Source organism: Bacillus rossius, chromosome 7, assembly GCF_032445375.1.
Source record: "Bacillus rossius redtenbacheri isolate Brsri chromosome 7, Brsri_v3, whole genome shotgun sequence".
Lineage (NCBI taxonomy): Eukaryota > Metazoa > Arthropoda > Insecta > Phasmatodea > Bacillidae > Bacillus > Bacillus rossius.
The window spans coordinates 65,301,044-65,325,080 of NC_086335.1; the positions used below are offsets into that span (position 1 = coordinate 65,301,044).

At 36.6% G+C, this 24,037-nt stretch overlaps 2 protein-coding genes across 3 annotated transcripts in view; one reads left to right on the forward strand and one right to left on the reverse strand.

The window, feature by feature from the left end:
- Window positions 1-324: 324 nt before the first annotated feature.
- On the forward strand, window positions 325-22,247 carry LOC134534231 (alpha-N-acetylgalactosaminidase). The gene is made up of 10 exons (XM_063372507.1): window positions 325-3,179; window positions 4,121-4,297; window positions 5,823-5,997; window positions 8,258-8,432; window positions 11,289-11,377; window positions 12,228-12,389; window positions 14,199-14,396; window positions 17,268-17,432; window positions 20,483-20,555; window positions 22,113-22,247. Exons 2-10 carry the CDS (start codon window positions 4,146-4,148, stop codon window positions 22,148-22,150), a joined length of 1,227 nt encoding a protein of 408 aa, XP_063228577.1. The 5' UTR covers window positions 325-3,179; window positions 4,121-4,145; the 3' UTR covers window positions 22,151-22,247.
- Window positions 22,248-22,461: 214 nt separating this feature from the next.
- LOC134534228 (ABC transporter G family member 20-like) overlaps window positions 22,462-24,037 on the reverse strand; it is a 203,045-nt gene continuing 201,469 nt past the window's right edge. For both annotated transcript variants that reach the window (XM_063372499.1, XM_063372500.1), the window contains exon 17: window positions 22,462-23,768. In XM_063372499.1, the coding sequence (XP_063228569.1) occupies window positions 23,554-23,768 (215 nt within the window). In that variant the 3' untranslated portion in view covers window positions 22,462-23,553. The remainder of the gene's footprint in view (window positions 23,769-24,037) is intronic.

Here is a 24,037-nt window from a genome sequence, read left to right on the forward strand (position 1 = left end):
GTCAAGAGGACACTTGCATGAGCGTGGTTTATCTTCGAGGGCCATCTTTCTTGTTGGCATACCTTATGTGGGCCAAAGTGATCTGTAATCACCAGACTTGGTGACTTTTATTTAGCCAAAAACCTTTGATACTCATGCAAACAATTTGGTTATATGACTGCATTAATAATTAAACTATGGAAAAATAACTTTTGGATGATAAAAGTCACATTTTCTTCTGAATTCCCCAGTACATTGTAATATTCCATCAAATTTATCGTAGCATAAACATGTATTGTTTCAGTAATTCGTAATGTATGCATGCAAAATTTTAATGTCATATTATAAAAGCTTTTAAAGTTTCTCGTATTTGTTTTCACATTAAATTAAAAACAGTTTGTTATCATAAAGTATCTATGTTCTGGAATATTTATGGGATATTTCTTGGTTCACTTTAGATGTAAATGTTTAAATGTAGCTTTAGTGAGTTGTAGACACCAGAAGAGTGTACTTAAGTATGATTATTGTCTTGTAGGTAGCTGCGTAGTAGGCTTATCTGATAAGTTGAATAACCCCAACGAGATAAGACAGATATCAGCCGAAAGAACTCTTGGCGGTGGGAACCTGTTCTCTCCCCAAGGCTGTTAATTGTGAAGAATACTATTAAGTTATCTTGCTTTTTTTTTATTGGGATTTCCAAAGTGCAAATTTCATTTAAAAAATTTTTAAATCTGGCCACAAACATGAATTGCAGGATGTTAACACTTAGTTCTGTGTGTGTGTAGTCATTTTAGATTGTGCTACGATACACACACACTCACACGAACAAACACACATTTTTATGCTTGAAACCTTTTTCTTTTAACCTTTTTTTTTAGCCTTTTGGGAAATGTTGTGCTATAGTTATATGCCATACATGTAACTGTATTGAATTGTTTGATACAGTTAAGAGCAGTTTTTTTTAACAAAGTATTTAAATTTTTTTCATTTTAGTTTTAACATGTTAGTCCAACAAATTACATAAGGAGAATGGACATGATATACTAAAAAAAAAATTTTTAAAAATAATAACGTTAGGACACTATAATGGGGAAAGATCCACCAGGCTAAAGAAGATCTAGTACAGACTTCAGAAGTTCCAGATCCTCAAGCAAGTTCCTTGTATGTGAAAATATACACAGTTGGTGTGTATGCACGTGTGGTTGTAAGTCCAAAGGCTGGTTGTATCCCACCCAGTCCTGGAGTTAGTCTGCACTAATTTGAGCCCAAATGCCACCTGACCACTCACAAAGCACTAGGAACTGACGGAACATGGAGAAGACGTACGTACCGACGCCAGGAATCGGACAGAGTTGAGTGTCCAGTTCCGTCACCTTCGTAGCTGCCGATCAGTGATACTGCAACGTTTGCAGGCTGATGATAGCGGGTTATCGAGAGAAGCCAAGATCCCCGGGTAAAACAATTTTGTTGGGCTCCCTCCCTATTATTGTAAAGTACAATTTTTCAAACCCCACGATTAAAAAAAAATATCTAAACACTGTAAATGTTACCATGGCCATAATATTTTTACGTGATATGTAGAGACAAGATTTTATTGTTTTTTTTTTAAGCCGCTTTCATTTATAAAACATGATATTTCTGTGTTATTTTTGATAATTTTTACTAGTTTTGTTCATTCTTAACAGAACACAAATGTTTCTTTATACTTATGTCACGAAAACTGTTTCATTTTGACTGATACATGATGCAATTTTTCAATATAACAATTTGTAATAAGCATTTCTAACTAGTCTGAACAATAAACATAAATTCTATGTTTGAAAAATTTACCAATGACGTAATGTAGAAATAATTTACTTATAACAGTTGCGAAATCAAACAAAGTAAAAATTTTAGTAATACATTTTGGTACAAACTTTATGCTAAATCAGTTCCATTACATAAAGTTAACTATATCAAAATATTGTACTTATTTAATTTTAATTAAGTTTTGATTAAAATTATAATTAATTAAATACTTTTGGTTGCATTTCTGGGTTTTATGGTGCATAGACAAGCTTTGTGGTGTTATTTTGTTTCAAACGCAATTTACCATATAGTCTTGTTCTTAGTGATGTGTGTGTGTATCATATTACTTGTAATGTTTCCTATGGTTTTATTAACAATAGACTTCTATTCTTCATCCTATGAGGGTAAACCCATTAATTTCACAGTAACCACAGAACTACCACCCCTGGTTGGACCCAGGCACTTGTGGGTTCCCCTCACCTCCCTCCCTCTTGCCCCTCCATCATGATGGCCCTGTATTCTGTGCTCAGCTGAAGGAAATGTGCAAGTGTAAGGGCTCAGAAAGTGTATCATTCTTTTAAAATAGGATATTGTAAAGTTTTACAGCTGCTCTGTTATTAAGTTTTGTGAATTTTTTTTTACATGTTGGCACTGATTTTGACTGGAAAATTATGTGTCAGAACCCAAGATACACCATCCTGCAAGTTTTGATTAGAAATGCTAAAATCTTGTCATTCCTGGAAATTGAAAAGCTTTTAAAAAAGACTTCAAACGTAGAAAATAAACTATAATTTTAGAACAGAGATGACTGTCTAGTTGCTTGTGTAGCCCATTTAATAGTATGTAGCTCTTTTATATTGTATTTTTATTGTGAGATGTCAGAAAGCCAGGTCAGAATCTGTAGTCGTCAGACTTTGGGATGTTTCGTGATGTTTTAAGAGCCTGTAAACCCTGTAACTTGTAAGCTGCAAATAGGTCCATTTCATTTTGTAACGTTTAGGCAAATTTATCAAAGCATATTAATTTCTTTACGTCAGTACTCAAGTACATTCTGTCAAAGGAAAAGGGGTCATGATGATAGCAGATGTTAAGTTTTATTAATCAGTTTTCTTGTAAAAAAATTGTCATGTAGAATACTTGTTTTTCAGCAAAAAAAAAAATGTTTATAATTTATCAGCATATGATTTGTGGTTTTATCACTTAAAAATTGTATCTTATCATGCCTTCCTGAGTTTTATTTCGTAGATAAAACGAGCCACTCACGTAAAGTAATTAGTTGTCAGTGAGGGTTTGTGAAGAGAGAACTCGAGGACTCAACATTGGAATCTCCGTCTCGGGACTCGGCTGTCTACTTCAGCAGATGCAGTGCACGGGACGTTTCATTCCATTCCATCACACAAGAGCAGCAAGAGGTAAGTGGAAAACTTGTCCAGACAACTGCAGTAAGAATTAGCGTTGAACTCTGAATGATATGAGAATTGTAGTGAATGCCTAATGTCTCATTTTTTAATAATTAAAAATGTTGTACATTTTAACAAATTTTTATGAAAATTTTTGCAGCTAAAATTTGGCTTGTAGTAAGTGGTAGTTTCTTCTAATATAAATATTTTACACTTCATTAAACTAACTACAGCAATAACCGATAAAAATTTTTTTGGTTGCATTAAAACTAGGGATAGTCCAAACAAATCGTCAGATCTTCAAATACCATCAAATCTTTAGTATTCAAAGGGTTCGTTCAATATTCAAGAAAAAAATATTTGGAGTAAAATATTATAGGAAATAAATAAATGACAAAATTCAACATTGCTAACCTCTGAAGTTTACTAGGTTTTTTCTTCATACCTATCCTGTTACCATTACCCAAGATGATATACTTTTAACATGTAATTATATAAATTAAATTACAATATGTATTGATTTTGGGAACTTTTTCATGAATGAACCATTTAAAAGGTTGAATGTCCAAACTGCATAGTTGATATTTTTCATTTCGTGTTAATTATTTTATTTTGATCCTTCGAGATCTAGATTCGAGGGGCATATTCAAAGTAATCTTTGGGATTCAAATTTGAGATTTGAACTCGATAAAATTGAGATTCGACCCTTCGCTAATTAAAAGTCTACTGAATTTTATTTTGGCCCAAGCAATATCCCTGTACTGCTATGCTGTATAATTTACCAGTTTATCTTCTCAGCTTCTCTTAGATTATTTATAATCGGGAAAATTTTAAATAATAAAAAATGTGAAATATTTATCATACTGTATTTAAAATTATTCTGATATTATAATCTTTAATAACTCATAATTACTACTGTCTTGATTGGTTTCTATTGTTCCTGCCCCCAACAGCCTACAGGAGAAGAAGACACTCACAATGATACAGCAGCTCATCGTGTTGGCGTGCATGTTGGGGGCGAATTTGGCTCTCGACAATGGGCTGGCCCTCACTCCACCAATGGGGTTCATGTCCTGGGAGAGGTATCGCTGCATCGTAGACTGTGTCAACTACCCGAATGAATGTATCAGGTTGGTACACTTGCAAAGCTGATCATGTCCTAGTTACAAACAACTTGGCACCTTGAATTTTTAATTACTTTTTATGGCTTGGAAACTAAAAAAGTAGTTGTACAGGTTTAATTTAGTTACTACTTTTGCATCATACCAAACATGCTTGTTTGCCGCCAAAAATTAAAACATAGGTGTTAATGGTGGTCAAAATGAAACTGAAAAACTTTAAGAAGTATTATATGTAACCTCATTTAGCAAGGAAACCTAATGCCCTTAGCCACTGTGATTATGGTTTTTAATTTTTGTTGTATTCTCAGTTTTCCTCTGACATGAAAATATCTGGCCTGATGAGACCTGTGCGAAGCTTTGAGTAAGTGAATCAATCGAAGCTCTTTTTAATATTCAATTCGACATCTCTAGAAAATTTGCTATTCGTTTCATTTGAAGCTTCAGTTGTGATGCAAAAATGTCCTATCTGATGTAAGCTGTAAGCTTTAAAATATTGGAAGCCTAAGATTCCCTCATGAAAATAAAGTTGGTTACCGTTTGCTTTTATGAATACTCTATACTAATATTATGCATGGTTATTTTATAATTTTTATTGAATGAAGTTATACACAGGGCCCAATTAGTTAATCACTTAATCAGTTTCAAACATGAGAAATGTTAAAAGAGTAATTTTTTTTTACTTCAATCCTGTTTTTTATAAAATAAGTTAAATACTACTTTGACAAGAACAATTTTCACAAATATATTTGATTTGCGAATATTTTTAATATTTGATTTGATACTCGCTTCACATAAAAAAGCTAGTTTTCACTCACGCCTAGGCTTGATATGGTGTAAATTAAATTAAATTGAACAGAATGATTAATGTGCTGCTAAAACTGAATAAAACATATGTCGAGGTATAGTAATTGCAGTTAGTATAGTTGTCATGGTTGTCAAGATTGTCAATGTTCAAGCTTGATTTTAAACTCTCAAAAACATGGGGTAGCTATATATTTTTTACTCTAGCTGTTACTGTAGACTTTAAGCTAGGTACAATAGATTCCCGGTAAAAATATGGTTGTCAACCAACATAGCCACTGCATTTATAAATGCAATTTTATAATCACATGTTTGTGATTAACAGAAGTAATGATGGATTATATATTTAAGAAAACCAATATACAAATTGTATTTGCGTTTAAGGAAATTGGTTATTAAAATTTTATAAAATTATCTAAATGGTTTTTAGCAAGCAAACTATGTTTTTTTTACACTTACAATATAATAGTGCAATCCTGCTTGTTATTGTTTTTCCAAAAATGAAGATTTTGGTGTCTAATAACAAATTAAAAAATTTTGAAGTTAATTATTTTAGTTTATTATAAATTTAATGAGTTTAATTATTTAAAATTATTTTTAACTTTGATAATCTGCAAAGCTCATTCCACAAGCATATAGCAACCACACTTTCGCAACTACCACTCTGGTAACTTGAGTTACGCATCTGCTAAAAAAAATTTTTACTGAATTGGAAACCTTGGACTTGTTTCAGCGAGAAGCTATTCAAGAAGGTGGCGGACCTGATTGTTTCCGAAGGCTACGCGGACGTGGGCTACGAGTACGTCATCATCGACGACTGCTGGCCCGCGCACCAACGCGACGCGGAGGGGAAGCTCCAGCCGAACGCGACACGCTTCCCCAGCGGCTTGAAGCATTTGTCCGACTACGTGAGTTCAAAAAGTAACGTGGAAAGAGGCGCGCGCGGTGTGGTTGAGTGACCATAGACACTCGCCTCCCAGCGAGGCGACCAGGTTTCGATTCCCGGCGTGGTCGAACCTGGATTTTCGCAAGTGGGGGATACTTGGGTGACGCTGACGTGGCCTGTGTGTTTTCTCTGGGTGCTCCCGTTTCCCCCACCAGTTCATCCCGTCGCTGCTTCCACACCCCATTTCAGGCATTCTTCAGGCCGGCCAGAACGACAGGTCTGTCCCTCTGACTCCTGTGAGTGTCAGCCCCGTTCCATTCATGTAGACCCTGCCTCAGGCGAGACACTACATGTCCATTTTCTTAGTTTCACTGTACTATTTTCCTCTTGCCTTTTTTACGGTACCCACTTGTTAGTTTTGTATGTTATTTTGGTGGTTGGGTATACATATCTCAAGCTGATATAGTTTTATTATGTAACCTTTTGTGAGTTTTGAGTATACTAAAATCAATACTGAAAAATTTTAATCTTTAAGTATTTGTAAACATTTAGGCAAACAGATAGGCAGCTGTGACTTGCAAAGAATTTATAAAGAGAATTGGTAAAACTCAAAACATAGTTACTACAAAAGAAATTTTTTTTTAAATGTTATATAATCTCAGATGTCAAGATGGCATGAAGTGTAGGGGGAAATTGGACTATTGAAATTTATTTTTTTATTATTATTATTAATTTATTTTTTGTTACATGCCCACCAACAGCCGAGGGTTTTTGCGGGGGCGCGACACATATAGACAGGAACAATGAGGTCACTAAATATGTTGACACTGCCCCCCCCCCCCCCCCCCCCCCACACACACACAAATGTGTAAGTGTAATGATTTTATTGAGAAAATAAAACTGAACATATTATACTTGGTTTATGTTTAATGGTTTTTAATACTTTTTTCTTATGAAAATTGTTTCATGCTTTCATTAATACAAGTCATTAACACATATATATTCATGTTATTTAATGCATGAAACACACATGTAAAGTTTGTATGCTTATTGTACATTATTTCAGTAACGTGTGCAAACCGGCATTAAATACAGATTTCTTGCAAACACAATTCCTGTATTTCTGTGTATGAGATGTGAAGGACTAGATATGGGAGGAAATTAATTTATTGTAGCCCACTTTAAAGATTACTATAATCCTTCCAAATAAAGCTCTGTAACCTTACGTAGCTAGGTTGTCGTATTTTTCTTATTGTCTTCACTAGTTTTCTTTTTTTTTTCCCACTTACGTCCTTGAAGGAAGGGTTCCGGACCCCACGGCATCTCCCCTTCCCCCTGGCTGCGTCCCCGCTGGGTGTGGTATGCCTTAAAGAGCCCACCACGCAGAGCAGGCCAGGTCTTTGAAGGATTGAGGTAGTTCTTGAACGGGGGTATTCTTTTTAGAGTCCCGATCCCCACACGGGCGACGTCACCACCATGTACCAAGAGTCTTCGCCGGGTCCGTATGCCCTTAATCTTACGGTGGAGCCCAAATTATGCATCACCCCGTGAGCCTATAATTGTGAGTAGGCCCCTTCATCAACTTCATGAAATAATTTTACATCAGCGACGTTGTTGATTGTAAAACTTTCTACAGTTAAACATTATCCAGCCACTTATGTTCCTCATTAACTGTTATTTGAAATAAACCACTTGTTCAACTCCAACTTCAAAGCAATATACCAGCCTTGAGAATAATTCTATACCAAGTCACTTTTTTTTTTGACGTGATAACGTCTTATAAATCGATGAATGCCGGCTGCACGTACGAAAAAGCATGACTCATTGTCACGTTCCGCCTGAGCCGAGCGTGCAACAACCGGCCAACCACCGTGCGAGAAAATCTTCTATAATACCAAACAGGTTAATGCGGGCTTTTTAAAAGCAGAAATTTAAAAAATTTTTTATTTATTTGTCCAATTTCGTCATTTCAAATTAACAATTTATTGACATTTATTTTATTTTCAGTCTATTTCTATAACTAATTGTTCGTAATTAATTATATTTAAACAAATTATTCAAATTAAATTTGTAAAAACTGTAAATAATTTTTGAAAATTAAAAAGTATGTAATTTTTCATCAATGTTTTATGACGTTATCACGTAAAATTATCGTCCGTAAACCGACTTTACAGACAAACCCCTTTTTTTTAAATTAATTTTTTGTGATGAACCTGTAGTCGAATTTATTTAGTTGAGTTCAGACTCACCCTGCGTGTAGTAATGTGCTGTCTGATGAACAGATCCACTCCAAAGGCCTCAAGTTCGGCCTGTACGAGGACTACGGCAACTACACGTGCGGCGGCTACCCTGGAGTCCTCGGCCACTTGGAGACCGACGCCAACTCGTTTGCGGCGTGGGGCGTGGACTACGTGAAGCTGGACGGCTGCTACGCCAAGTACGCGGACATGCAGGAAGGTCAGCCACGCCAACCAACCGTCAGATCATTAGTTCCAAACTGCTTCTAGCTAAGGGGTCGTCCATTAATCACGTAATGTTTTTTTAGCAAATTTTTAACCCCCCTTCCCCCCTAGTGATTTGTGGTGAGGTTTTAGACTAACCCCCCCCCCCCCCCCCCCCCCCCCAACAAATCACGTGTATTTTTTGGATACAAAATATTTTTAAAAATTTCAGAATATTATCTTTAAATATAGGTATAATCTAATTTAATTCTGGAAAATTAAGCACAGCATGTATATTCGGTGCCAAAATCACAGTCTTACTGGCGACTGGCAAGCCGAGCCGGGTGGTTCATGTTGCGGCGGGCGGGGATATTGTTGCCTGGCTACGGCGAGTCAAGGTCACGCGTCGCTTTTCGGTTTAGTAGAAATCGCGTGAAAAAATAAATACACGTGATATCTCTCTACACCCCTCCTCCCCCCTTGTGATATTTCGTGATTTTTCCGAACCCCCCCTCCCCCCTTTCGAGCCTCACGTGATTAATGGACGATCCCTAACACCCTGGTAGGTTCTAGAACAGTGTTTCCTAACCAGGGGCGTAGCCAGGGGGGGGGGGGTTAGGAGTTCAACCCCTCCCCCCTCCCCCTTAGCACCAAATCTTTAATTAATTTCTTATTCATCACTCAAACAAATTTCATATTAAAATTAATAAGATTTTTACCATTACATTATTTAAATTTAAGTACCGAAAACTGCTTCAATAAAACTATTTTACACCTTAAAATCCAAATTTTCCTGGGGGAGGACCCCCCGACCCCCCGCTTTAATACGGGGGGGCCATGCTTCTTAACACCCCCCCATACACAAATCCTGGCTACGCCACTGTTCCTAACCATTGTGCTGCAAAAAGGTCTCTGTAAGATTTTAACTACTAAAACAATCTATATAAATAAAATTGTATATGTTTGTTTGTACCAAATAACTAATCTCTGAAAGTTCTTGACTTATTGCTTTAAAATTTTGACACAACGTTGCATTCATATGCACGCATGTTTTTATATACCTTTGTCACACCTGTGACAGGTTAAAAAGATTGATAAAAATATAGATTATTAATAAATATATTTGTGTGTTATTCAGTTTTGTAAAGATATAGACATAGAGAGTGAGAGATAAAGGGAGAGGTATAGAGATGTATAGAGAGATAAAGAGAGGTAGATATACACACATAAAGAGACAGAGCTAGGGATATATATAGTTATAGAGAGATGTGAAGAGAGATAGGGAGCTGAAATGATATATAGATAGAGATGTAGAGAGATAGAGTGATATGGGTAGATATGGATAGAGAGGTATAGTTATTTATGGAGAGATAGAGGTATAGAGAGGTAGAGATAAAGCGATTTATATAGAGAGAAATATAGTGAGATTAATAGAGGGACATATATAGAGAGATAGTAGAGAAATATGCTTTGTATATAGGTACTGAGCCACAGTAATGTGTGGCTGGTACAACTAGTATTTTATATATAAAAATGAGTACAATCAAAAAATTAATAAATCTTATATATTGGCTTGAATACAATTTGTTTGGTTTTTTTGTTAAGGTCCAAAGTTTAAAATCTCAGAAAAAAAAAAAATTTCCTACCTGAGAAAAATCATGGTATGATTCTGTGCCCACTTGTCCACAGTGAATCATCTTTGTGAGTTCTCAGGTCATTATCAAAGTAATAAACCCGCATCACATGACATTTGTATGACTACCAACCAAATCACACTGTCACTTTTGTGAACTGACAAATAGCAACTCGTAATTTTTATGCTTTTGGTGGGTCACGTTAAACATAAGCAAGACCATTGTAGGTATTTATCAAACACTTTGTTGAGGGTCCTATCGGAAGAGTTTGCATTTGTGTTACGGTGCTGTTCATCAGGCCTAGAGACCCGGCTAGACTCGTTTCGAGGGCATGGCGAGAGAGTTTACTGTATCTCTTTGGGTGTTCTGAAACCTGCTCCACTCTGAGTGACAGGAACAATATAGTTTTTTGCACCCTGGTCGAATAAGTGGGCACATGAAAGCGTTCTACCCGTCTTAGCATAACATACTTACTCTCCTACTGTTATTAACTACACTCTCACACTTAAAGAAGTACATTTAATTTGTACAGCACACAAACACATACATTTTAAATAATGAAGAACGGAAGTTAGGGTATGGCTTTCCATGCTGAGTGGCTGTTTCACTTACCCATGGGCATGTGGAAAGGCCCCTCCACACACATGCAGTAGTACCAAGCTGGAGACAGTGCAACAGTCTCAACATGATTACACTTCAACATATTTTTGGTGGAAGTTTAGGCTAATGTGGTAAAATATTATAAAATATTTTTTATTTATTTATTTAATTATATTTTTTCTTTATTCATAGCTGTTCTGAATTTCATGAATGCTTATGAACTTTACACTAACTTAAAAATTCAAGTCCATGGTTTTAAATAGAATCTATTTGTGTGCACTCATGATTAATTTCCATATATTAATAACTGGTTCTTCCAAATTACTCACGCTTTCATTTGTGTTGTAAGCAGTGAAAAGCAGTTAAGTTATATTTATGAAATTAGATTATTGACACTATGCTTTTCATTCTAAATACCTACTCTAGTTGTAACTTTGAAGTGATTTTTTTCCCATGAATTGCTATCTTTTAAATATATGAAAATAAATTATGTTTCTCCTGACTATTGGAAATAAAAAGCATGCTCTTTCAGTGTTTTGGATAACAACTAAACGCTTTTTGAATACCATAGGTTTTTCAGCATATGTGGTGTGCATATGTCGTTGATACATTTAAAGTGTAAATAATTTAATTTGCAGGGTACATAGAGTTTGGCAACTATCTCAACAAAACAGGCCGACCAATGGTGTATTCATGCAGTTGGCCAGCGTACATGAACGCAACACAGGTAGATACATGATGAAATTATTTTCTTGTGGTGTATGTGACTCTTGCTAACTTTTTGTAATAAAGAGTGTGCATTAAAATAAAATGCCTTTCTTAACAGATGATTTTTTTCTCTAGAACATATTCTATATCCATGTTCATCTTTGTTGTTTTCATGCAATCTTTGTCCCTATCAGTCAGTTTCTACAAATGTGTACATTTGTGTAATGTCTTCCATTTCTCATTTATACAGCTACTAGTTGTCTTTGTTGCCCCACCTTGTCAGCTGAGGAGTATAGTTAGTTACGTGGTGGGGGAACCGGTAGAGGTGGGGACAGCAGGGGCGAGGAAGAAATGATGCAGCATACGTGCACACTTGCATGCTTACATAATTGCATACGTGCACTACTGGATATGTACTTGCACAATTGCATACTTGCATTTTTTTTTTTTATCTGCAACCTCAGCCAAAGAGAATTTATGTTTCATACACCTAATAATATATTAAAAAGTTCTGCATGTCGGGAATCCTTGCACACTTTTTTTTTTATAATTGATGTTGTTTGTTTTGGAAGTACGTAATATTTAATACAGCATTTTATTATGTTTGCCAAGTTAAAAAAAAAAAATTGTTTATATAAACATTAAGGGGTATTTTAAAATTTTGGCAGGCAATGCCAGTGAGTGACAGGCAGAGAGGGAGCCAGACAGTGAGGCGGCTGAATATACTCGGAGAAGACGGAACCACTTTAGTGCCATTGTGTGGTTCCTGGGAGAGAACGCCCAGGTAATACACGAGGGGCACTGAAATGGTTCTGTCTCCTCCGAACGCAAGCATCCCCCCTGTCCGACGGCGATGCGCGGTGTCGCAGGTGGACTACGAGGTGCTGCAGAAGACGTGCAACTCGTGGAGGAACTACGACGACATCGCCGACTCGTGGGGGAGCGTGGTCGCCATCATGAACTGGTTCGGCAAGGAGCAGGATCTCATCGCCCGGCACGCGGGGCCCGGCCACTGGAACGACCCCGACATGGTGAGCAGCGCGACCGGACTACCGCCAGGGCTCACTGACCTGCGTGCAGGCTCCATGAACTCAGCAGTTTGTTTACGCATTTTCACGCGCTGTGACGACAAGATGAAATATCCTTCTTGTCAGTGATTGCTAGAGACCGGAAAAATTCGTAAGTTCAATGACACGTACTCCAAGATCCTCTGTGCACGCGGGAAAATTACATTTGCTCATTGGCTACTGACTCGTGACACCTGTTAACTGGGACGCTAGTGATTCGATACTTCTTTTGTTTAAGGTTCTTAATTGGCCAAGTGTCATTCAGATAAACTGTGGCCCAATCACTGATGCAGTAAAAAGGCAAACGTTTTTGGATTCTAGCCTATCACGAAATGAATCCGCAAATTTTTCCTGTCTCTAGTGATTTCTAGACTTTGAAATACTTCCTTGAATGTACTGAACTCAGTCCCTCGGTTTTATAGTCGCTTACAGTCCATACATTGTACTCTTTTCAACAAAAACAATATTATTCACAGATTCATTAAGTGTTTCAATAATCAAGATAAATATGTATACTCTTTTGACAATCAATTTAGAGTTGTAACATTATCATCATGGTATTTTTATTTTACATAAATTTATTTTTAAAAATTTGAATATTAAATTTTTTTTTAAAAAGTGTGCAAGACCAGTGATGTGTATTATGTAACCTCAGTAATGACCAAATTTCATGTGTCTCATGTTACAAATACACTTATTAAATGAAACTCGGGCCTCGGACCTGAAATTTAATGTTGAATTCTATAAAATAATGCTGAGCATGATAAATATACGCAAAACATGTTTTCAAGTACCTTTCTGGATGTGAATCACGCGTACTTGCCACAACCGCCGCTAGAATTTGCTGCCAGAATGGTAAAAGTGGCTTGCCACCATTACGTGCTGAGAGCAACACCTTCACTACGTTGACTATCGAACCATTCGATTAACAGGAAGAAATTTTAAACTTATATGGATCTGCTCCAGTAAAAGCTATAAGGAGTTGAAAAATTTAAAATACTGAACCCTGGTTTTGGACATCGTTTTGGACAAGGAATTCTATTAAAACACTGCTTATCTTGTTAAAAATTTATTAAATCCATTAAACAGTTAATACAATCGCATTTCCCTTGGTCATTTGCACCATCTGACTCAGATAGCAGCACCGCAGACAGCAACTTCCAGTTACCAGAATTTCCGTCGTAATCACGAAATTACTCCCACCAACTGCTGTATACCTGAGAACTAAGATGTCACACATCAATATTTATACATTTATATGTTCTATTTTAATTTTTTTTTCTGTAAATGTGCTATTTATTTTTATACATGTTTGCCTGTGTATGTATACATGTTAACTGTGTTCAGTGGCATAGCCAGGATTTGTGTATGGGGGGGGGGGGGGGGTGTTAAAAAGCATGGAACCCCCCCCCCCCCCCCCCCCTCCCTGGGGTTAAAGCGGGGGGTCCGGGGGGTCCTCCCCCGGGAAAATTTGGATTTTAAGGTGTAAAATAGTGCTATTTTAGCAGTTTTCGGTTCTTAAATTTAAATATTGTAATGGTAAAAATTATGTTAATTTTAATATGAAATTTGTTTGAGTGATGAATAAGAATTTAATTAAAGATTTGGGGTTAAGGGGGAGGTTTAAACCCCTAAAACCCCCCCATCCCCTGGCTACGCCCCTGACCGTGTTCAACTGTTATTCCCATAGCCTGGAAGCACGTGGTTGAAAGGTAGAGACGTATGTAAAGCTATGAAGTGGTTGTGGTTGTGAGGACTCGGTGTGCCCGGCAGCTGATCGTCGGTGACTACGGGCTGAGCTACGACGAGAGCAAGGCGCAGATGGCCGTGTGGGCCGTGCTGGCCGCGCCGCTGCTGCTGTCCGTCGACCTGGCCGCCGTGGCGCCCCGGTTCAAGGCCATCCTGCAGAACAGGGACGTCATAGCCGTGAACCAGGACCCGCTGGGGGTGCAGGGGCTGAGGGTGTCCCAGGTACGTGCTCGCAGCCTTCCCTCTCGTCCTTCGTTCCCGGCGTCGCGCCCGTTCCGTTGCCACGTTGTCGGGCGTCAGTGTAGGGACGTAACTAGAGAGCAGACGGGGCTTGTGCCCCGGCACCACATTTGGGGAGGACGCTGAGTTGGCAGAGTAATTCTTACTATATCGTAGTATTAATACACAAAAAAAAATGTTGGAGGGCAGATAAACTGAATTATTTGTATTGAAATATATATACATGTATATAGACAAATATTTAAAAAACGTTTTTTTTTTTTTTGCGTATTCTAATAACTTGCAGTGTATTAAAAAGGAAAATGACTGCAAATAAAATCCATTTACTTACCAACTAAATTGAATCAAAAATATTTGGAATGGTGAAGTGGAATTAAAATGTGGTTGGCGACATGAGGTGTTGTCGAAAAAGGTTTTATTTTTGGGTGGTTTTTTTTAAAAAAAAGGGCGTGCCAAAATAATTTCTTGCCCCGGGTGAAAAATAGTCTAGTTACGTCCCTGAACGAGAATACCAAGGGCGGTAATGTAACATGCGAAATGTAACTCACTAGGAAATAGGAAAAACTGTACTGAAATGAAAAAAAAATGGCGGTAACGATAACCTCTGAGCTAACAAGAGATGCTGGCAGCACATTAAGGCTGCCTGGTTGCCAAGGTCACAGCAGGAATATCACCCAAAGAATATGAAGACGAGCGACTCCTTTGGTGCTGTACTGCAGAATTTGCCGAGCCGTAGAATTTCGGATTTAAACCTTTCACGATCCTATTGAACACACATGTATATGCATATATATGTGTATTTGCATATACAGTGTAAACTATATAACGACATTTAACGGACTGAGCATTTTTCGGCGTTATAAGAGTGGTCGTTAAATGGTGAGAAAGAAAAGATAGAATTTCACTATTCTATAATAATATGTATTTACTAATATGGTACACATTTTACACACGAACATTAATATTCATACAAATAACAACACTTATTGTGTTAAGTCTGTTATTTATTCTTTGTTTTTCCATATTGTAGACACTAAAGAGTGGCTAAATCCAAAGAGTCTTCCAACATCACTGATCTATTTCCCGCCTCTATTGAACGTATTAAAAACTTTTTCGTCAATACACAAAGATTTTCGTTTACTCGCCATGTTTACAGTTTGAAAGTCTGTAAGCAACTACGATAATGATAACGTGTAACAACTTGACAAAAGTCTAGTGACCAAGGTAAACATGTGCAAGTTCATCATACAAAAACAAAAGACAAAATTTCTGAGAATCTTCGGTACCTCAGTCGAAGTAAACACGTGCTAGATAATACAGCAAAGCAGCAAACGTACACAGCTGCAGTTCTTATCAATGTCGGCAACTTAGAAAGTACTGCTTAATGATTTATAATGCAGTATTGTTGTTGTTAAATAGAGTGAGCGTGGCACTATATAGAGTGTATTATTGTATAGAAAAAAAGGTAAACCAACCAAAGTCAAGCAATTTCGACGTCTTAAGGAGTTTGTCGTTAAATTGAGTGACGTTATAAAGAGTTTACACTGTATATGTGTACATGTGTACATAAAAAGGTTATTATTCCAGTGGCACTGTACTGGCTTGCTTCGCAGAGTAACCGCCAATGGAACAAAGTGTGAAATGGTTGCTTTGCCGCTTGCTCACGAATGGTCGTTGTGTTGTGTCCAGTAGGTCAGTATCCCCCGACCGAGCGGTGGTGACTGTGTCAACAGTCTACAGTTGCAAGCAAGCCTAGTACCGCCACCTTTCACCAGCTGCCACTAGTTTATACCCACGGGCTGTTTTATATGATGGCCTTCAACAGTCACCAGAGTAGCTGCAGGATCTCACATAAGCATTTTGTTTAAAAAAAAAAACAATGTGAATATGTATCTCAGCTGCCAGTAAAGGTTAAAAGTCGCAGTTTATTCTAACTAAGTGGATAAATTAATTAAATAAATTTTACCTTTATGTAGAAACAAAACCAGGTGTTTTCTGAAAGTGGCACTCAAATATTACAAGTACTATTTTACTTGAGAAAGATGTAGTCATAGTTTCTGGAAAATAATTCTTAAAAATAACTAATTGAAATGTTGGTAAGGTTAAATCAGCTACAATAATAACGTGTATATTTTGTTGAAATTGTAATTAATGTGGTAAGTGAAACTACAGTTTCTGTTCACCTTAATGTCCACAGGCCGCAACTATGATCTTCATAAGTTAATTTAAAAAAATCATGCAATATTTTGATACCCCTACAGCAAAAAAAAAAAAACCTTGGTACTAAGCTTGTATAACCATAAAATATACATACAGTATTTAGTTATTTCATCCCACGACTTGATGTAAGTTTTTGGACATACGCCATTGCTAAGAACTTTTTCTGTTGAAGAAAACTAAAAAATAAAATAAAAATAAATAAATAAATAAAAATACCCAAAAGACAAAAAACCCAAATTAAGCAAAAAAATTCTGTTGTCAACAGGATATAAACAACCTCAAAATATTCCGTAATTTATTATTATTATTATTTCCATAATTTATTTATTTATATCCTGTTGACAACAGCAATTTTTTTCTTAATTTGTGTTTTTTTTTCTTTTGGGTATTTTTATTTATTTATTTATTTATTTTTATTTCATTTTTTAGTTTTCTTCAACAGAAAAAAGTTCTTAGCAACGGCGTATGTCCAAAAACTTACATCAAGTCATGCACTCCCATTGCACAAATCTTTCAAAGATAATATTTCATCCCACGTTGTTCCAATAAGCAGCAACTTTCAACATTTACACAGCTGCCAGTGATGGTATGGTAAGATCTAAGAGGTGTCTGGATTCCTGCAACTCCCTCCAGGTCAACAACATAGACGTGTGGACGCGTTGCGTCACGCCCAAAGTGGGGAGTGAGTGCTCTTACGCGGTTGCCATCGTCAGCCGGAGGACCGACGGGAACCCAGTCCTGGTCTCCTACGTTCTCAAGGACATAGGCTTGAACAACTCAGCAGGCTACAACTTCACGGTAAGTTCATCCTTCCACCTGCCACGTGATTTGGAAAACAGGATGTGTCCAATGGAAAAATCACAATGTTTTTAGCAGTACTATATCTCAACTCGAATGTTCTTTGAATGTTTCTTGAAATGGATAAGATTGGTTCAAGATTTAGTTTTGAACATACACACACTATTGATGATTGCATTGTATGTCGTAAAAAACCTCAATAACAGGCAGGAAAAATATATATACGAACACACAGAAACAAGCCAAAATCAGGTGATGACAAAAAATTCAAAACATAAAGACAGCTCAGATGGACACAGTGGGCTAACAACGATGATACAGTAGCAACAAAGACAATAAATAAAACAAAAAAAAAAGACCTTGGAAAACACGATTACAACACAAGAGACGCACAGGCGAAACCAGCGATGTGACAAAACAGGTATTCTTGACACCACAATGTTTACAGCACAGAATAACACGGTAGGCTTCTGTGTTTTGTGTAGGCCTAATGTGTTTGCCTGTGCGTCTCTGTGTTGTCATTGTGTTGTTCATTTTATCTGTTAAGTATTATCGTTAGGGTATTCTGTTTGGTGTTGTTTTGTCTGAGGTCGTTTTTTGTCTTCTTTTACTGTTCTTATTACTACTGTCTCATCGTTGTTAGCGCTCTGTGTACGTCTGTATTGTAATAATTTTTTGACTAATTTTTTTACACAGAATTTTCTGTGCTATGTTTTTAATTTTTTGACATCAACTAATTTTGGCTTGTTTCTGTGTATTTGCATATTTATTTTTTCTGTCTGTTATTGAGGTTTCTTATGAGTTATGACATACAGTGTAATCAGCAATGGCATATGTCCAAAACTGCATCTTGAGCAACTTGAATGGTTTCACATGCATTCATACATCTGATGTAGCCGGGGGTTTTGTTATCGGATAGATGTTGGTATTAATGGGTGCCACTGTGCATAGGGGCACGGACCCGGTAGAGACTCAACCTGGGGTCGCGATGTCGCCCATGTGAGGTTGACTCGTAACCCCCTTAAAACAGCACAAATCCTCTGGAACCAGGCCGCTCTCAGCGTCAGTAATGCAGTGGGCTCTTGTGGCATCCCACATGCCGACAGACATCCTTAACACACACTGGGCATGTGAACGAGGCGAGCACGAGGTAGACAAAACAGATTTATTATACGCTGCTCAACCCCGTCCATCGTACAATGTTTACAATACGGAATTAAACTGAAAATTCTTGCAGCACGACCAGTTTACAGAGGTTCGAACCACCTCGTGGCTGGACGGAATATTCGCGGCAATGACAAATTAAAACGCGCGGATTTAAATACAAATTAATTACGCAGTCGCACCCCGGAGCTAGGCTAAGGATAAACGTAAACGACTGAGACAAATTACGACAGGCAGAATTACGTAGCTCGGATATTACCAAAGGTGAAGTCCTCGGAGTGCTGGAAGCACCCTACCTCGGGTGGCGGTGCGGAGCGACTGGGGGGAGACATGGCCGCCGAGGTGGGTCGTCAGTACTATTGCGCCAAAACTCAAGGACCGTTACGTGAACCCGGATTGTGGCACTGATCTACGCCAATTTAAACAAGATTATTCTCTTAAAAATTACAATACAATTAATCAAACCACAAAACTTTTTTTTTATAATTTGCATAACAATTACAATTTATACACTAAAATATAATATGCGCCTTTGGCAGTCCGGATCCATTGTAGTTGATTGCTATTTAAATAATAAACGTCTGATAGTTTAATAGCAGCTGGAAAAAATAAGCACTTTCGATTTAAAGAAAAAAGGTTTACAATACTGATCATTAATTACCTTAGCAAAACAATCTTACACTATTATTATATGTTATTGGCTTGACGGCACCCTCTGGTATATGTCAGCCGTGAATGTCGCTGGTGGGTTGTTTAAATTGCCGTAAGGATAGTTATTGGGAGTGATGGCATATCGGGCTCAGATGGGCTTAGCCCCGGATGATCTCACTTCCAATTTGTGTTTTTATTGGTTTGTATAATTAATTAGAATGATATTATCTGTTCATTGGTTGCTGTTCTAAGCTAATAATTCATAACATATTTAATGCTTAAATTATTATTAAAACTAATATCATAATTTTCCATTGCCTAACAAAGAAAAAAGTTTGTCACATGTAAAATGTTTTTTTATAAAGGAGAGTAAAATTTTAGCTAACATGTCCTGCCTGCTATTGGTCATGGGAATAACTAGGATCAAACCCATGATCTGACACGTAAAGTGCTCTACTTATAAAATAACACTACACAGCAACAAAATGTTATGAACAAGTTTGATGTATACTAGTTGTGAAATTTATAATTACTCAAACCACTATATCATGATGGGTTGAATATGTGTTCATATTTTGTAAGCAGTCAGTGCATCCAATATTTAAATGTATGCACTAAGGTTCGGTCTCAAACGAATGTTCATTTATTTGTCATGTAATCGTCATTACAATTATTTGATGGCAATTTTTGAAATTTTTGCACGATAGCTCCCTTGCATTTGTTCTGCCACTAATATTTTCAATGGATATTCACTAAGTGTAATATAATGGGTGCAAAAACTTGTGCAAGTGATCAGAATTATTAATAATTTTGCAATATTTTACAAACATTATATTACACTGTTGATGATATTAGTGACAGAGCAATGATTGCAAGGTAGTTATCATGTTAAAATTTTAAAAATAGCTTTTAAATAACAATGATGACAAGAAAATAAAAAATATATAACTTTTTACATTTTATTGATTTATTCTTTTTACATTTTATTGTTTTTCCACCCTCTTCACCCTAATATTTCTTTTTTGCATCAAACCAAGTGGTTTGTAGCCCACTTCAGTTGTCACTGTCCAATATCCTTAAGTTTGTCTTTCTTCATACTATGTTTTGCAGTCTGAATACGTGCAGTGGAAATATTCAGACACATCTTGTATTTGTAAAATGTTAAGTGTAGTCTAAAATTTATATTTGCACGGCCCTTCTTGATACTGAAAAATTATAACATGGATCTCTTCCAGGAACTATACGATGGTACTAAAATGGTTCTGTCTTCTCCGAATGCAACACTCGTCACGAGAGTGAATCCTTCAGGTGAGACTCTTAATATTTCACCGGTAAACTTTTTTTTAAAATTTAGACAAAGCCATCTTACTAAAATGATTTCAATTTGTCATTTGTTAAATATAAAAACACCTTAATATTTCATTTGGTTTGTTTCATTAACACCTTAATCATGACTAATAAGTAGAGACCGGAAAAATTTGTGAATTCATTTCGCGATAGGCTAATATACAAATAGTTATACCTCAGTGCTGCCTCTGCTATTGGCTCACAACTCACCTGGATGACTCTGGGCCAATGAGAAACGCCCAACCAAAGCTTTATCGAATCACAGGCTGCTACGCTGGAACGTCTCACAAGACAGCAGCCAATGAGTGGGTGGCATTTGACTGAGTGTACGTAGAACTATGGAGTTCATCCTAGAGGTCATTGAACCTGCAAATTTTTACTGGTCCCTACTAATAAGGTGATCATCTTGTCTATTAAATTAGGCAATGTAAATACATAAACTAATATGGTGATATGTTTACCACTACGATTCAATGCAAAACAAATATGTACTTTTTTTGCAAAAAAAATTGAGGCGAGAATTTTTAAAATTTGTTTTTAATCAGCTGGTCCATTATTTTTTTATGGCGGTCACTTGCTTAATTTTTAATTTATGGAAAATATAAAAATTCTCTATCCGAAGTTTGAATGTGTGTTCCCCAGCTATAGCTATTTTGTTAACTTGAAGCGCTCTACAATTTTTTTTTTCTGTTAGAAAATCATACTGTTTGAAAAATTTTCTGCCTACAGCATTTTGTGATATTGCTACTGGCATAGTATCAACCAAACTTAGGATGCAAACAAATACAGCAGTCAGCAAGGTCTCCCAGGGTCACAATGCTTTTGTGCATTGTCAGAGCATTCAGCAACCAAACATTTACAGTCACCAAAAACTGTAGCACTTATTTTAGTTTTTTTTTTATTTTACTTATTTTATTCAAACAATTTTTAATAATTTTTGATAATGCTTGACTGCATAAATTACCGGACATCTTATATAGTGGTACTTGCTACAATCCCATACACCACTCGGACATAAAAGTAACACAGAACCAGCACAAAGAAAGTTTGGTATTACCTATAACTGCTGCTGGTATACGCCATGTGTCATAATGTCAGTCGTAATGAGGACACTGCAGAGTTCCTGCAAGAGTGCTATTGCTGGAAAGTGAAAATAAATATACTTTCTGTGAAAATAACAAATTTTTTTGCATTTTTGGTGATATTTACAGAAAACAAATTATAGTAATATCTTTGTTGTAAGGAATTTTTAACCAAAAGTGAAGAAAAGTGTTTGTTATATGGAGGTGAACTGTTTTTCTATAGAGGTATTATACTTAAATAAAGTTTTTACTGGAATTCGTAGATTTGTTGTACAGGTATTCTGTGTGTGTGTCCTACACCAATTGCCCTGGCTTCAGAGGGTCGTACAGATAATGAAACTCGGCAACTTTAGATTCAGCTTTTGTGTACAGTGTTAAGTGTATATAGTAAATATTATTCATAAAAAATAATTAGCTTTCTTTCTTTCTGTTTCAGGAGTTGCTTTTTACAAAGCAACTGCCATCGTAGTATGAAGTGCAGTTGGTTTTAACATGATGATAATGTAACTTTGTAAGTAAAGTATTGTATTTAACAGTCATTAAAATATTATGTGTGTTTTGTACCTTTAAACACAACTTATTTTTATAAAAGTACCACTTGAAAAGTCTTCCTTTATTCCTATAATGTAAAAGATGAACTGTGTTTCGTAGCCATAATGGTTGTAAACAAGGAACATTTTGGTGAATTTATAGACTGTAGAATGTCATGTGTGAATGTGCATGTATTTGGAAGAAAAATTATTAGTCAACATTTAAAAAATTTTATTAATAAAATCCATTTCTTAAAAAAAAATATCCCACTGTTATGTCCATACAAGACAGTAATTCAGTAAAAATAGTTCACTTTCAAGTGAGAACATAGAACTTAAAATGGCTATATAACAACTTATGACTTGGTACAATGAATGGTTTTTGTTTCGGTTTGAGGAACTTGGTAACATTTATTAAATAAACTACTTCTGCTCTAACATTAGTATTTGATACTGATAGAATTCAGCTTGATTTATTTGCTACAGTGATAAACAATAAAACATAGCTTTTTGCATGCATTATTACAATTATTCAACTGTATCATTTTATTTTCATTGTAATTTTTTTTATCTGGAATAACTTTAGATAATATGTATCAAAATAAAATCTTATATTTCAAATTTAAAAATAATTTGAAAATACTTTATTTTTTTTTGCTTCTGATATACTAAGCACCTACATTGCTAAAAAAAAATTAAGTATCATTGCTGGAAAAACTTAAATTGAGTATATAATATTGCATTACGATGATGTTTAGCTTTACTTTTTTAATAGTATCAAACATTTTTTTTTGTTTTTTGATGTTTGCCTAATACCAAAAAAAAAAAATACTAAATAAATAATAAATTTTTTTCAAGTATTCACATCTAACTGAAGAAAAATTTGTACACAATAATTATATTAAGTTGTGTACCTTTCTCCTCATTGTCGCATGAACAAGAGAACAAAAAAAAATTATTTTCACGACGATAGTTTGCCTCGGAAAGGTTTACCCATGATGTTTCATTCTGAATTCCGAGTGCGACATGACGCACGCCTTCAGTGAAATCATTAGCACACAGAGTCTGAATCACAGTTCTGACTTATCACGGCACGTCGCAAACATACTACTCTAAAGCCACGAAGCCTTCTGTCGGACAGTCTTGAGCACAACGATGTGGGGTCGCCGCACCGTTCCACACGCGAGTCCCTGCAGGAATGGGGACTGCGCTCTCGGAGCGGATGGGGAGCGTTCGGCTTGCACGCGGCAAGTGGGCTGGGGTGGGCGGGAGGGGCGTGTGATGAGCGATGTTGGCCTCGCCGTACGGCAGCAAGCGCTCGGGGCTGAGAGACGCGCGCCCCGCCCTCTAGCCGCGCTTGAACTTGAGCACGAGCATGCTGATGGTGAGGAAGAGGGCGATCCAGACGATGGTCGCGATGAAGCCGTGGTACACCTCCGGCTCGACTATCGTCCAGCCGCGCGTCAGCATGCTGCGCAGCGAGGACGTCGCCAGCGTCAGCGGCAGCCCCAGGCTGATGTAGCGCAGCACGATCGGCATCCCCTCCACCGGCCAGATCACGCCTGCCACCACGACAACAACACATCACTTCTGCTGCTGTGATGGTCATAGTACCTAATATATATGTACTCAATTATAGAACTACCTTTACAGTGAAAATGCTAGTTTTTTGATGCGAAGCGAATATAAAATCAAATGTTAAAGATATTCACTAAGTCGAATCAAATTGCAAATATTGTTCTCGCCGAAGCTGTATTACACTTATTTTATAAAATGTTTTAACATTTGTAATGTTTGAACTGATTAAGTAAATTAATCAATTTAGTCCTTT

Coding starts and splice junctions, on each gene's coding strand:
- LOC134534231 (XM_063372507.1), top strand. CDS start 4,146: ATGATACAGCAGCTCATCGTGTTGGCGTGCATGTTGGGGGCGAATTTG. Junction 5,998..8,257: donor TGAAGCATTTGTCCGACTAC/GTGAGTTCAAAA, acceptor TCTGATGAACAG/ATCCACTCCAAAGGCCTCAA. Junction 20,556..22,112: donor CACGAGAGTGAATCCTTCAG/GTGAGACTCTTA, acceptor TTTCTGTTTCAG/GAGTTGCTTTTTACAAAGCA.